This window comes from Ursus maritimus, unplaced genomic scaffold (genome assembly GCF_017311325.1).
Source record: "Ursus maritimus isolate PB19 unplaced genomic scaffold, ASM1731132v1 scaffold_6, whole genome shotgun sequence".
In the NCBI taxonomy this organism is placed as follows: domain Eukaryota; kingdom Metazoa; phylum Chordata; class Mammalia; order Carnivora; family Ursidae; genus Ursus; species Ursus maritimus.
The window spans coordinates 82113376-82129283 of record NW_024426774.1 but is presented as its reverse complement, the minus strand read 5'-3'; the positions used below and the strand labels follow the sequence as shown (position 1 = coordinate 82129283).

The 15908-nt window shown below is 45.6% G+C and overlaps 1 protein-coding gene across 2 annotated transcripts in view; it reads left to right on the top strand.

Annotated features, from left to right (window-relative positions):
• UXS1 (UDP-glucuronate decarboxylase 1) overlaps positions 1-15908 on the top strand; it is a 99089-nt gene that overhangs the window by 19782 nt on the left and 63399 nt on the right. The window contains exons 2-4 of one of the 2 annotated variants that reach the window (XM_040623668.1): positions 8590-8617; positions 9939-9987; positions 11049-11092. In XM_040623668.1, the coding sequence (XP_040479602.1) occupies positions 8590-8617; positions 9939-9987; positions 11049-11092 (121 nt within the window). Of the gene's footprint in view, positions 1-8589; positions 8618-9923; positions 9988-11048; positions 11093-15908 lie in introns of both variants that reach the window. The other variant, XM_040623667.1, reaches the window with a different exon arrangement.

The following is a 15908-nucleotide window of genomic DNA, read 5'->3' as shown; positions in this document are numbered from 1 at the left end:
GCTGTTTTGATTCTGCTTATGTTTTTGCTGCTTGACGAACTACTTCAAAACTCAGGAGTATAAAATAGCAACCATTTTATTGTGCCTACGGGCTCATTGGGTCAGGAATTTGAAACGAGGACAGCTCTCCTCTGCTACATGATGTCTGGGACTTGAGTTGGGATGGCTCAAACAGCGGAGGCTGGGGAATGTACTTCCTGGGGGCTTCTTCGCTGGCACATCTGGCCCCTGTGGACAGGCTCAGTGGGGACTGGCTCTTAGCACCCACACAGCACCTGCTGGGACCCGTCTAGCGGTGGGGTGGGCAGACTTTGTCCACAGAGACCCAGTGGCCCCAGAGACAACATGCCAGCGAACTCGAGGGAAGAGCATGCTGTTTATGACCAGCTCCCGCAGCCACATCAGGTCACTTCCGGCGTCCCCCATAGTGGAAATGGTCCCACGTCCTCCCGACTCAAGGGGAGGGTGCACAGACCCCACCTCCCGACAGGAGGCGTGTCAGAGAATTTTTGGGCTGGTGTTATGGTGCCACCAGGAAGGCGCTGTGTGAAAAACACAATGACACCATACAGCTCTGCAGTGAGCACTTGGCACAAAGTGAGTCATAGCTTAGACGAGGCGTTCTGTTGTAGTTAACACGCTCAGAAAACCTGGGGAGGAACAGTAAACAGAGTCACAGTGGAGCGCGCGCAGCAGGGTGGATGGGCTCTAGTGTTGCTGCGACTGCCTCACCACTGATACTCATTTGCAGGGAGCCCGAGGTGCCCAGTGTTTGTACAGGCTGCTGATTTGCATGCTTCTCTCAGAGTGTTCTTGGCCTGAGCAGACGGGGATTGGAATTGCTGCGCAGTCTCTCGAGACACGGAACCTCCTCAGCACGTACAGCAGCTTTGCTGTTCCCCGAAGGATTTGATGACCTCGGTGTTACTCAGTTTTAGCTGGCGCACCTGCCGCACACAGGGCTCAGAGGCCAGGGGATTAGCTTAGAGGACAAGTTTAGAAAAAAACAAAACCAAGATGCCTTTTTTCACTGGAGATGGTGGTGACTCTGGGGCCCTGGATGAAGTCTCCCACTTGGAAGCGTTGGCAGAGTGTGCATGGTGACTGGCCGTGTGACCTTGCGCAAGTCCCATGAGGCTCCTCTTGGTGCTGGCCGTCGGCTGTGAAGCGGAGGTGACAGCGTGACCTCGTGACTAGAAACAGTGAGCAGGAAAGGCTGGTGTGGGGTAGCTGGCGGCAGTGACATCATTGCGTGCTGCTCGCATGCCTTGGCCTTGTCGTGAGACTCCCCAGGGCTGTGGCCGTCGCCGGGCTGGATGCACAGTCAGGGCCACGTTCTGTTGAACCTTTGACATGCTGGCCTCAAGCGGGTGCCATGCCTGCACCTCCAGCTGGCGCTGGCCTTCCCGGCTCTGGGCCTCGGTTTCTACTTGCCTGGTAGACGGCTTTAGCCTGGATCACTACAGAATGCTTCCAGCGGGAGTGTATGCTAATCCCCTACCAATATCCCCTCCCCGCGCCGCCATCCTCCACCTCTGGTGTTCTTGTCTCCTGATTACACCCATTCACCCTCCCACCCTGATACACCCACCCATCCTCTTCTGTCCTCGGCATTCTCAACCCATCTGTCCCTCACACTCCTGCTTCCTGTTCAGCCGGAACACAGCTGCCCTGCAGCACACTCAGAGCCATTGCTGGTTGCCCACCCACCAGAGCCCCGCTATCTTGGAATGCTAGGAGGAGGAAGCAGGGTGCTCAGATTTGGTTCATCAGCAGAATGTCCATGGTTGGGAGGCGGGGGAGGCGGGGCAGGGGCAGAGCTTGCTAAGAAAACCACCTTGGCCCATCTGAGCCTACACCTTCATCTTTCCCTTCCAGGGTACTTCTGCTAGCATTGCCCTCCCCACCCTTCTCCTCCAAGGACATCTTCTTCACAGGCCAGTAGACGTCCCCGCCGTGTGCCGCCCGCACCCCCATCTCCACAGGTCACGGACCTGTTGCCTCCTCTCTGCTCCCCAGGACTGGGTCACCTACAGCCTTTACTTCTCTGATGTGTGTTATGTAGAGGTGGCTTTGGCGCTTCTCCCTGTGACGACAGGACCTCCTACACTGGAGTGACACCTAGTCCTTCTGCAATCTCTTAGAGCAGGGATGGATGAGCAACTGTGGCCCATGAGACAAATCCAGCCCACCCTTGAGCTAAGGAAGTTTTTTTTTTTTTTTTTTTTTTAAAGATTTTATTTATTTATTTATTTGACAGAGAGAGAGACAGCCAGCGAGAGAGGGAACACAAGCAGGGGGAGCGGGAGAGGAAGAAGCAGGCTCCCAGCAGAGCAGGGAGCCCGATGCGGGGCTCGATCCCAGAACACCGGGATCACGCCCTGAGCCGAAGGCAGACGCTTAACGACTGCGCCCCCTAGGCGCCCCGAGCTAAGGAAGTTTTAACAATTTTTACATGGTTGAAACAAAGTCAAAAAAGGAATGTATTTCATAACACACGAAATTCAAATTTCTGTATCCTTGAATGAAGTTGTGCGGGGCAGGTCATGCTTTTACGAATTACCTATGACTGTGTCACACTTCAGTGGCGACGTGGAGTCGTGGCTTCAGAGATCAAATGGCCCACAAAGCCTAACATATTTACTCTCTGCCCCTTTACAGAAAAAAATTGCTGACTTGTGCCTTAGAGCAGTGATTCCCAGGTGTTTGGGAGAGCTTTTCATTCATGCATTCGTTCTTCCAACAAATATTGAGTGAGCACTGAATATTTTGTGGAAGTATCTCAACATCATCGAGAACAGCAGTGAACGAAATAGTCTTTGCTGTCTTGAGGCTTCCATTTTCATGGCTGGAAACATAAGCCCAGAGGCTTATAGATAGAAACGTGGGTATATTATCTGGCGGTAAGTGCTGTGAAGAAAAAGAAAGCAGGTTGAGTGTGGGAGGAAAGAGGGGAGTGGGCGGCACTGTTAGGGATAGATTGGTCAGGAAGACCTCACTGAGTTGATAACTGGATGAACTGAGGAAGGCAGATGAAGAAGCATCTGGGAGAAGAGTACAGAGTACAAGGACCCGGCGGCAAGTTGGAGAAATTACCAGGGACCAGAGTGGCTGGAGCCTGGACTGTCGGAGCAGATAGTTGGGCAGCCTTTGAGGTGTGCTGTGGCAGGCCACCAGATCCCTTGGGATGCAGGCTTTCCACCTTCTCTCTCCAGGGGACTCTGCCCCCTGGGGCACTTGAGAAAATGCAACGCCTAGGCTCCTCTGCAGAGATCCTGATTCACAGGGTCTGAAGACAATGTAGGGCCTCCCAGGCTCTGGGAAGCCCAGATTTTATCCCTTGAGGCTGGAGAAGGCAGACCCTGCCTCCCCTCTCCCCCTAGACCTCCTGCCAGTTCCTAGTCACTGTTAGGTCCTGGAGAAACTTTTCAGTCTAAAGGGCACCATGGATTAGGAGCCTTTGCTGCAAGACCTCATCAAGGGCCTCACTCCTAGCAGGGACTCAATACCCAGAAGTTTGCGTTTTTAAAAAGAGACTTGCATTTATGCCAGTGACCAGCCTCTCCTACTGGAGTTTGTGGGCATGCCGTTTCTCCCACTGCCCTGTCTTTGAAGGACTGTTTATGATCTGGGTCAGTTCCCCATTGTCTTGTGGGTGGCTGGCGAGCCCCACCTTTTCCTGCATGAGCGGGGTCAAGCTGTTTCCCCTTGTGGTTCCAGGTGGACCCCTGGTGCGTCTTGTCAGCCTCGCCCTGCCTCCTCCTCTGGCCCACCTCTCTTGGGGTCCTCCCTTACCATCATGTGTATGTTGCCTACCATACAGGTGAGGTTGTGCATAGGGTCTTAGTGCTCTGCTCATCTGTAGGCACCAGTTTTGTTGGACCGATGGCTGGTGGATGAGCAAAGAAAGGATTCTAGCAAATACTGAAGACAGAATGCAAATCTTGCATGGGTTCTCCATGCGGTTATTCTGTCTAATGTCACCAAGCCGAGTTGGTGAGCCCCTAGCATGCTGGTTTGTAGGACGTCTGGTTGTCTGTGCTTGCTGCAGGCATGCTGGGTATAATTGTGTGCAGTATAGGTGTGTGCCCATTAGCCGAGCTGGAGAGTGGTTCTCTAACTCACACTCCTTCCTCTGACTTAGGATAAAAAGTACATGTGCTTTCTAGGTGAAAATGGTGACCAGGATGCCCAACAAAAACATGCTAAAGCATAGTGCAGCCGTTTAAAATGTACAGGTGTGAGAGGGAGCTGGTTTTGTTTGATCCAGGATCATAACTACTTAAAATAGGGTAATAGGATTCCTGGTGAAGAATCCGCAGCGTCTGTGAGGCCTGGCATTCGAGGACTCAGAATCTATCCCCATTCTAAAACATTCTGAAACCAGCGCACCTCTGAAATTTCAAGCTTTTCTGGGGGATTTTTTGAGAGCTTTGTATGCATGGTTTTGCATGGACTTTCAAGGATTTTCCCCCTAGACTTCCTGAGATTCATTCAGGAATCTGGTGGAGACCCACAGGTTTCAGATTGAGAAATTATGTTCTAAAAGGATTTGTCTCTAGTGCTATCTGACTAATATCTAAAGAACCATGTTAGACTAATAGGGACTACGAAAGCATTGAGCATTTTAATTTTTTCTCTGTTGGAAAAGGACACTCATTTTTTTTTTTAAGATTTTATTTATTTATGTGACAGATACCAGCGAGAGAGAGAACACAGCAGGGGAGTGGGAAAGGGAGAAGCAGGCTCCCAGCGGAGGAGCCCGATGTGGGACTCTATCCCTGTGGGACTCTATCCCGGAACGCCGGGATCACGCCCTGAACCGAAGGCAGACGCTTAACGACTGCGCTACCCAGGCGCCCCAAGGACACTCATTTTTAATCATACTCTTAAACAAAAAAATCACTCAATTTTTTTGCCCTCGATGAAAATTTCTATGTGAAAGATTTTCTTGAACGGGATTTTCCTGCATAGCATGAAGTCTGGATACAGACAGAGAATTGGGAAACCAGTGTGCCTCAGTTTGGGTACAAAGTATTTTTAAAATAAAAATCAGAATAAATTAAAATATCTTGAAAGCTATGTAATGGAATTTGATTTTAAGCCCTTTGTCAATGATGGTGAATGATTATCTTTTTAAAATACTTTTCTTAATACCGAGTCCTTGTATGTAATTGACTTAATTTAGTTCCATTTAGTTCAGGTATCTGTGGAGTCAGCTCTTAGTAATTCCCAGTGATCCCTTTGCGTCACTGTAAGGTGGGTCAGATTCACTTAAGCAGGTTGCAGAATTCTAAAAGCAACATTAATTTTTAATACTGTTTAACTTTTAAACTCCGTGCCCTCCAAGGTTCCAGGCCAATCTACACAGAATACCGAGAGCAAGGCTTCGTAATTGTTGGGAATTGCCTGTGTTTTCCTCCTTGGAATGAGTCCGCAGTAATACAGGAACTTTTCCTGCCTGCTGTTTGTCTTTGGTCTGTGCTGGGTGCTGAGTCCTTTTTGTTCTCTAACACAAAGCATGCGGAGCTTTTGAGAGTTTAGAAGGAGGCCAGAAACACTTGACATAAAAACATCTTAAAGATTAATTGGTAATAACACCTCTGAAGAAAAAAAGTACAAAGCACGGGATAAATGTAATAAAGTGAAAACATTCTTTGACCTCCTCCATTCCTCTAATTTTGGTGGTTGGCCTGCTTGTGTTTGGTGTTGCAAATGTGAATCAGAAACCCCTCCCCTCAGGGAGACCCACCTGTAAACTGCCAATTAAAAAAAAGTATGTTGTGGGTGCTGTGACAACTCAGAGGGCTCCTGATGTCCCCTGGAGCAGGCAGGGAGGTTGGCGAGGTTTTCCCAAGAGTGTCATGCTCAGGTGAGGTGTGTACGCTTCTGGCCAAGGAAAGCACTGTATTTGGAGCTGCTTTAGGGAGGGTGGAGGCTGCAAGTGGGCAGGGAATGTTGGGGGGGGAAGCCTTACATGGAGGACTGATTGGTGAGGAGGAGAGATGGGGTTCATGAAGCTCTCTGGTGGTGAACTGGGAAGAGCAGGATGAGTTTCCAAGTGCAGGGAGCCAATCGAAGATGTCTGAGCCAAAGAATAGGTTTGGGCGTTAGCCATGTATGGTCGTTATTACCTCCTTATAAAGGGTTGCAAAGATGTGGCCATGGGCATCATTCCCTGGGGCGAATCCCAAGGCCCTCACCTGCTTCCCAGGGGAGGGATGCTTGCACAGGACCAGTAGGAAAGAGGAGAGCCCCCAGAGCCCTGATGTCGTACTTCAAGGAGGGAGAAGACATCCAGGAAGGGCAGGTAGCCTTACGTGCTCTCAGATGGTCTAAGGGATGATAGAAGGATTGAGAAACATCTCTGAGACAGACCTTTTATTTACTTATTTATTTATTTATTTATTTATTTATTTTAAAAGAGTTTTTATTTATTTGACAGAGATAGAGACAGCCAGCGAGAGAGGGAACACAAGCAGGGGGAGTGGGAGAGGAAGAAGCAGACTCCCAGCGGAGGAGCCTGATGTGGGGCTCGATCCCAGAACGCCGGGATCACGCCCTGAGCCGAAGGCAGACGCTTAACGACTGAGCCACCCAGGCGCCCCTGAGACAGACCTTTTAAACTAACTCAAGAAAAGGCTAAAAAGAAAACTAGTAACCATGGAATGATTTGAAAAGGTTGTCAAAGGGCATTATCTACCCTAAGGCATCTTAAGGAGTAGGTAATTCCCCTCCCGAGTTTCCACAGCCAGAGAGGGACCACTTCCTGGTGTATTTAGACAAGCAACAGAATCCTAAAGCCAAAATGAGACAGTATGTTTATTTGAGATACACAGTGAAGAACAGGGCCCATGGGGTTTGGCAACTGCAGGTTCGTCCACAATGCCAGCTGCCTGAGCTGACCCCTGGCCCATGAGTTCCCAGGTCTTCTGGGGGGAGGGGCATGGCGTTCAGCAAGGGTTTGGAAATCTTTTCCCCCTTTTTTTAAAAGCCAAGGTAAGAACATAGATACAAGGAAAGATAAACAATTATGTCACCATTTAAACTATATTTTGGCATCTTCAGACAGTCTTATTCTGTGTGGTTTTTAGTAGAAGTCATACTGCATATATATTTTCTCATCTGGAATTGTCATAAGTGCATTACCATGTTACAGTGTATTGTCATAACCATATTTTTAAACCAAGATATAATTGACATGTAACATTATATATAGTATTATATTAATAACATCTGTAATATTACAGATATTATAGCAGCTCCCCAATAATATTTGTAATATTACAGATGTTATAGCATCTCCCCAATTGTAGGATATTTGGGTTTATTTCCCTCTTTTTTATTTTTAATAAGTAAAGCCGTGATTTGTGAAGGCAGCTTTCCCGTACATATTTGTATATGAGGATAATACTCAAAAGTAAGCTCACACGATCCAAAGGTATAAACAGTCTTTATTTTTTTTAATGAATAAGGAATATAGTATGGATTTAGTTTAATTTCTCCTATTTCTTTCTTATTCGGCACTTTAGTTATTTATTGCTATCTTTTGTATCAGTTGCTTACTACTCTGTTTGGAGAGGAATGTACTTGTATGGAATCAGCAACACGTGATTTTGGAAACTGAGTCCTATTCAGTAAACATTTATTAAACCCCTGCTATGTACCAGACAATGACATTAAGAAGATGCCTGGGAGTAGATCCTAACCTGAAGGCCTTCCTGAGCTCACAGAATCGCCATCTCTGGGATTGGGGGCGGGGGGGGGGGGGGGTGTTTGCATTTGCTCTCTGTTTTTCTCTAGCACCTAAGAGCATCTGGCCCCTAGGAGGTATTCAGTATTTGGGGAATGACTACAGGAGGGCCAAAGAGGAATGAGTACAAATATTAGAGACACCCATTCATGGGAAAGATTTCTTTATTACAGAATTCTCTGTTCAGTAACTTCACGTGGTGGCTCATAGTCTAGTATTATGTTTTTAAGGTAATCCATGGCAAAACTTCACGGTGGCAGCTGGGCTGGTTTATTCCCATTTATTGAGCACCAGCTGTGTACACATGATAACCCTCCCTCCAGGTGTCTATAATCAAGGGAGCAGGCCGGCAGACGGGAACCTAGACTATAAGAGAGATGTGGGAAGTGTGAGAAAGGATGGGCTTCCAGGTGAAGGTAAGCCCCAGTGTCAGGCCATTATCTAACCTCCCTGGGTTTTGGTTTCATAGACATTTAAAGGAAAAGGCTGGACTGAGCGCTAGGATCTCTTTCAGACATGCAGTTCTTTGATGCTTATGACGGGCTCTTCCTCAGACAAAGGTTGGGGACATAGTCTTTATCAAAACACAAGCACAGCTGAACTCCAGACCACAAAAGAGGTTTTCCAGAATTAAAGAGCTGTATCGGATCCTCTTTTCACTTATTTTTGGTAGGACTTAATACTTCAAAGTATGTGTTTTGTTGTCTTCATGAGCCATCATTTAGATTTCTTACTGTACTTGAAAATATTGGTTAAACATTAAAATTGTATTAGTTGGAATCCTTGAATACCACGAAGTTAAATATTGACCTATTTTCTTCTTCTTTCCCTTCCAGCTGTTTGGGGCAACTTCGTTAATATGAGGTAACTGTTTTTAATAACTTGATGTTGTGGTCGGGTTTTATGGAAACATTTCAGTTATTACAAATAGACTGTAGATGGCAGGGGTTAATTGAACATTTTAAAAATGAAACTTTTTTTTTTTTTTTTTTGCCATTCACACATCTGAGCTTTGTCTTTTTTTCTTATGGGTATTCTCGAGGACTACATCTGATTTTACTCTTTACTCTGGTAAAGCCCCTTTCTCCTGGCCGGCACCTCAGCATTGCCCACCTCAGGATCCCTTCCGTCGTTTTGTACACAGGAGAGGGTTGAGCCTAGTTTTTACCCTGCTAAAACGTGATTGTGTTTCTGAGTGGCTTGGACAAGAACACGGTGGGGCGAGTGTCTTTCCAAAGCCTTTTGAGAAGGGGGCTGTTTTAAGGAAAGCCTGCCTGGCCCCCGGCCCTGGGAGCAGACCAGTGCATTCTGAGGCCACCTGTTTATCTCAGGATTCAGCGCCGAGGAGCCTTCTGGCCCGAGTGTACATTATCTGTGCTTTGTGATAAATGTAGGAGGGGCGCTCAGAAGAGTAAAATCCTGTGTTGATATTCTTAAAAAAAAAATTAAGCATTTGTTGTAAAAACAAATTTGGCACTGCTAGTACAGTTTTACATTTAAAGAAAAATTCGTTCCACTTTGTATTCCTTGGTCGTGAAAATCAAAGGGCAGCAATCACAGTTGCTGTGCTGGCGGTGGGCTTGGCAGTCAAATGCCCCTGCACTGGGCTACTGGGTCAAGGATTGCTGTGCCCCCACCAGGCTTTTCATATTGAGTACGTCTCGCAAGGCTAGTGGGGTCTCGCAAGGCTAGTGGGGCAGTGATGATCTGATTCCTACCACCAGGGTGTAAGTGTCTCCTGACAAAGACTTCTGTGTGTGGCTGGGAGAGGTGCTCAGATCCCATTTAAAGAAACTGTTTTTTCACTTAGAAAAGCTCCATTTTGCATCAAATTTCCAGGAAAGCCCAGCAGAGAGACTTGGACTCCTATAGACACACTTCCTGCCTCTAATTTAAAATCTAATTTAAAATTTGAGTATAACATTAAAGTGAGATTATTTTAGTGGAATAGAAATAACCCTTAAAAGGTAGAGGCGAGATGAATTTGATTTCCTCTCCTCCATTGTCTCCCGTTCCTCTGGTGCACCCCCTTCTGGAGGGAATTGGAACCCGGGACTGATGTTTGGGAAGGGGAGTAGCGAGATGGTCTGCAGCCTTTGGTTTGTGTTGTCATTTGTTCAGAAATAAATCTTGAGGTCATCAAGATTCTCAATGGATCTCAGTTTCGCAGCTTTCTACTCAACAGGTCTATCCAGGAGAATGGTGAACTCAAAATCGAGAGCAAGATCGAAGAGGTTAGTTCCTTTCCTGTATTTTGCTCCTGGTTTCTCATTATGTCTGTCAATTTCGGTTCCTTTGCTTGTGCTGGTACCTTTCTTGTGGGAGCCTGATGCTAACCTGTGATTTGGAAACATCTCATCAAAAATTACTCCCTTTCCAGCTGTTACGCTGTGGATACACCTCTGTGTCAGCCATTTGATCAAGGTGTGATGTACTAAATTCTCCCTCAGGGGCAAAATGGGATTTAAAAGTTTGTCTGGCTTTTCAAGTGACCTTCCCAGAATTTCTTAGAGAAAGGGAAACGAGTACCTTCATCAGGGATGGAGGCAAGTGCCAGCCAGCATCCACTCACCCCAGCAGTTGCTGTATGGAAAACTGGGATGCTGGGACTCAGGGAAACAGGGAGGTTCCACATGCACACACCTGCTCACGGAAAGCTGGCTCCTCTGGTTGATTATATACCTTCTTTTTAAAAATAATTACTTATGTTTTTGTCAAATAATTACAGATACAGGTACGCTAGTGTAACGTGGGCTGTGGGAGGAGATGGGGAGTCAGTCATTTTGATCTGAAGCCAATATCAGGTCATGGGGAAGCTCTAAGACTGCTCTTTCCTTCTGTCCCAGCTCCCGGTGTTAACACGCAGGAATAGGGTCTGCTCACAGCCTGCCCTTCATTTGCGTGCTGAGTAGATGATGTGGAGATAATGTGCAGAAACAAGGGGTTAAGCTTTGTGGGCAGCATTGAGGGGATTCTTTCATTCCTGAAAAGAAGAGGGTGGTATGGATCTGCCTGTTTTTGTGAGCCTCAACCACCTCGCTTGTCGTAAGGAAATTAAAAGGTTAATTTTCCCAGAGACTTAAGAGTCCGTGGAGTAAGAGTTCCGACATGCAGTGTATCATCTTGATTCTTGACTTGTGATTCAAGTGGTATAACTTAATCTCAGACTGAAGGTGGATAGAAGAAATTAAAATCTGTTTTGCGGGGTGTCGTGCCCGTGTGGAACATCAGAGAGGGAGGAAGTGGGGGAGAACTGTGTTTGCTTCAAAACTGATGTTGGTTATTTTTGTTTTAGATCGTTGAACCACTAAGAGAGAAAATCAGAGATTTGGAAAAAAGGTATGTATACTTTTGAGTTTTTGGTTTTTGTTTTTTTTAGGAAAATACTTCTATCTTGTTGACTTTAGAGGGTCAGTATCTGATATAAGTTCATCTCAACTGTGCAATTCTTTTTTTTTCATCTGTGTAATTCTGTAATATGAAAGATATCAGGCACTTTCAACACAGGAGCTTGTCTGAGAGAAGGTAGAAGTTTACTGTAAAATTTGGATGCAGTGTTTTTAAACTTTTTATTCATTTATTTTTTTTGCTTTTATCATTATGAACTATTTCTGATGAAAGCTGCGGAAAGCTTTTTTGGAAGCTATGGAAGCTTTTTTTTCTCTCTAGGAAGAAAATTATTTATTTTAATAAAGTTATTTTTTTCAGGAGTCTTCCTGAAGCCCAGCCACACAGATCCTACATTAAAAGTCCTTCCTCTGTTATCCTCTGTCAGTTTGATTTCTACAAACTATGATGATGTCAACAAATGCCCATATAAATGTTCTGGCTTTTTTTCTTAACCCTGATTTGAATATGATACTCAAATAGTCCAAACATTAGAAGAAAAGAGGATCTAGGTGTGTTGAAATCTTCCTTTTCCAAACCCTGTGAATTTCTCAATTCCTACAAATTCATGGCATACAAGTTGAGGCTAAGCCTTACCTTCTTTTAAGTTATGCAGGGCGATCAGGTGGTTTCTAGCATATATTGATTCGTCTGAGAGAATTCCAAAACAAGGAAGTAAAGCTGAAAGGGCCTAAAACCTAGTACTGTGTGTAAGTACTGTAAGAAATTAGGGTCAGTTATTTGCTTGTCACCAAACACCAGGAAGGTTCCAGAAACTGAGTCCAGGTAAAGTGGCTGGAAGGGAAGAATTATATAATACGATGGGAACTTATTTGAATGAGATACCAAAGCAAATTGCTTCTTACCTTTTGTGGTGTCGTGTCCTGTCCATGCCCCCCGCCCACCACCATGTGTGGCTCTGCTGCACCCACATTCCCTCTTTTTCTAAAACAGTTGAGCTCCAGGTGCTGGAACTTTTCCCTGGAGTTTATCAGGGAACTGTGTGTTGAGAGTGACAGTTGGGTCTTTAGAGGTTTGGAATAAAAACTTTCATTAAAGTTTATGTAATTTTTTTTTTCTTTTCTTGGGATGAGTTTGGATGATGCGTGTCAGCGTTTGTATGAGCCTTTTGTCAAGCCCAGATTAAAAAGAAAGAAATGGAGAGGAGTTTTTCTTTGGTTTCCGTGTTTACAGTAAGTGATCAAAGAGAACTAAGGGTGGAGAAGAGTCATCAAACAAAACGCATTCATTCATTTTCTTCTTGTCTTCAACTGATTATATGCAGTCAGGCAAACTATTAATTTCAACTCTTACTGGGCTACAAGTTATTTTTTAACAGCTCAGATTAAGTAATATAAATTTGTTATTTGTACTTTAAATTTTCTTGCCATCATTTGGGCTGAAATTATGCTGCTTCTAACATTACATTGGATGGGAGCCAGAAATTCCACCTTCAGTAAGGCTGGAATAATTTGAGAGATTTTAACTGAAACTTAAAAAAATTGTTTATGATAAGAATAACCCACCAGGTTTTATGTTGGGTGCCCTCCTAAAAAATTGCTCACCACCAATATATTCTTTAGAGAGTAATATTTACGAAAAGTGACTTAATTGGATAACTTCCTTAAGGCAATGGTTTACAGACACGATCTCTTGAAATAGGAGAATTTTATGATTCCTTTTGATACTTTGGTGATTTTCTTTGTCCTTTTTAAATCGGAAAGTGAAATACAAGTATAAATACAATCTTGAAGAATGTACCAGTAACTCATTCTTGTCAAACTGTGAGAGTTACCTTTAAGATAGGTGCAGAGGTTAAGCGTTTTCTACTTACGACTGCTTTACTAGTTACTCATCCTAAAATGGTTCTGGTCTCTAGGTTGCTGAGCCAGTCAGGTGACAGATGAGCCCCGGTTGTTGTGTTAGCTAGAAAGTCAAGTACGGACATGACTTTGTGGTAGAAATCGATGGAGCTCTGTCTGGTTTTATTTTTCCTGACTGATTTGTATGATAAGAATGATCAAACACCCATCTTGACACGAACAAGATAAAAACGTAACTGGACTATGTTGTCTTGATGTGCTTGTCATTTGGGGGCAAAGTGACCGCCAGGAAATAAGGATATTTTTGAAAGGTAGGGATTATATGTATATGCGGAAAGAAATGGGGACATTCCATTCTAGAAGCCTGAGTAAGTGGGTTATGTGAGTTTTTTCTCTTCTTTACTACACCCCCATTTCTTAACAGTTTGATTGCCTGCTATTTGTTTAATTTCATCTCAATATCTTTAAATGTCCTGTGACTAGATAGGAAGTAACGATGAGAATTTAAATTCTAAGTAAAAAGGCTTCTTACTGGCTACCTTATTGAACAGGAACGTTAGAGTCTGTAATGGCATAAAATAATTACTAAAGGATTAATTTTGGGGTGTAAGAAAAGATCCATTATTCAATTCCTGTTTCATTCACCTCCCTTGCTTGTCTCTCTCACACTCAGAAATGCAGAATGCAGGTTGCATGTAGGCAAGGCCTTGCCTCTACGTTGTTTTCTTCTGTGTCCTCAGTGTGTGGCACAGAATAGGTGCCCACTAAAAATTTCCTGAATAAATGAGTATATGGATGAGCCAGTACACTGCTGCATAGGGTTTTAACCTACTTCAGGCCTTTAAAAAAGCCCGTGCCTTTCCCTTGCCCACTTTGCCCAATGCTGTAAAGTGCGGGAGGGGAAAGCTGAGTGGCATGGTGAAGGAGTGGCCCAGCTAGCACCGTGCCAGAGTCACCTCACACAATCCCCTCATGCCATCACCTCAGAGTCACCTCACACAGTCCCCTCAGGGTCACCTCACACAATCCCCTCATGCAGTCCCTCCAATCACCTCACACAGTCCCCTCACGCAGTCCCCTCAGGGTCTCTCACACATTCCCCCCAGAGTCACCTCAGCAGTCCCCTCAAGCTGTCACCTCAGAGTCACCTCACACAATCCTTTCACACTCACACAGTCCCTTCACACAGTCACCTCAAAGTTATCACTCAGCCCCCTCACTCAGTCCCCTCACGCAGTTCCCTCAGAGTCACCTCACACAGTCCCCTCATGCAGTCGCCTGAGAGTCACCTCACGCAGTCCCCTCAGAGTCATGTCACGCAGTCCCCTTACACGGTCACCTCAGAGTCACCTCACACAGTCCCCTCACACACCCTCTTAACTCTGTCATCCGTGACTGCAGGAAGGCAAAGTGTGTAAAGTGCAGACTGAGGAGGACCCTGAAGGAGCTTACCCCTGCTCTTATTTCTGGCTTTGTGTGCCTGACTTCTCAAAGGAAGAAATGAGGGTTATAAGAAAGTTCTTCCAACAGTCTAATAACTTGATCATACTTATGAAATCTGAAACTTGGTTTGCTGCATGTTGAAGAAAAACAAAGCAAGAAGCCCAGCCAGTGTTCTCGTTTTTTAAAGGTTTTAGCACAGTGTTTGAAGTAGGTTAATCAGTCCGTGCTCCACATGGGTCCACGTGTCAGGCAGTTGTATTTTTGCTTCAGTTTTATTGAACTGTATTCTTGTAAGAAAACTGCTCTTTTGTCTCCGGTACAAATGGGCAGCACTGGACAGGTGGGAGAGGGTCAGCCTGGAACGAGAGAGCCGCCGTAGGTGCGCCACATGGCTGGCTGCGGGGTTTGGGCTGGAGGCTGGAGGGGTGGATGTGGGGTGCTTAGAGAAGACAGTGGATGTCAGGGCCATGTGAGGGTTGCACACAGTCAGTGCTATGGTTTGCTTGGCCACCAGCTGACTGATGGGGAAAGTATTTGGAATGACAAGAAGTGTCACTTCACAAACAAGGCATCTGTGAGGCTCCCTGAAGGCTTCCACTGTTCCAGCAGGCCAAATGTGCCCTGCCCCACAGCCACTGTGAGAACAGTCACTGGGCCACTGCTGTGTGGTCTGTGGTAAGGACAGCTCCTTCCCGGGCAGCCCTCTGGGGAAGGTGCTGTGATTACCCTTTGACGCAGGAAGCCCCGAGGTGCACAGGGCTTTTGGGGGTCTTGCTCTGGGTCACAGAATAATAAGAGGGAAGGCCAAGATTCTCACTTATTCCCTCAGATACTCCCACTTGCCTGCTTCTGGTTTTGTAGTCTGCAAGGGGAACTTGACCTTTCGAGAATCAGGAAGCTCTTAATAGGGGAATTAATCTGCTTTGTAAAAGAAAGCCCTCCTGCCCCAAGCTCCAATTTAAGCATGTTTCCACTCTTCCAAGAGATGAGAAACATTTGCTTCAAGGTCTTCTGTCTAATGACCTGTCATATTCTGTTCAGTTCAGCGTCCATTAAGGAAATGCCTTCTGTATCCCAGCTGGGGATGGGGAGGGGATGAGACAGTGCCCCTGGCACCTCTCCAATTAAAATAATGACTGTGAAGTTGGTTTCTCTGAATTTACTAAAAGCACTTTTGTTCCTAACTGAATCACTTAACCACTTTAAGAATGGATATTTCAAATCTTCATTTATCAACTCTCATTTGATCTTTTATCTGCTGCTTGCAGTGCCCTGCTCCCGAAAGAAACATCGGGAGGGGTTGGGGACCCATGTGACCTTTTCTGGGGGCAAGAGGCATTATGGAAAAATGAGGTGAGACTTCAGATGGGTTCAGAGCAGACCACGGGAGGCAGAAAGTGCTGATGCCCAGCCATTTGGTCCAGGGGCACCAGTGCAGAAGGAGGGGCTTCCATTGTGAAATTGCGCAGAATGAGGGAACAAGCTTAGTTAGTTTTTTCTTT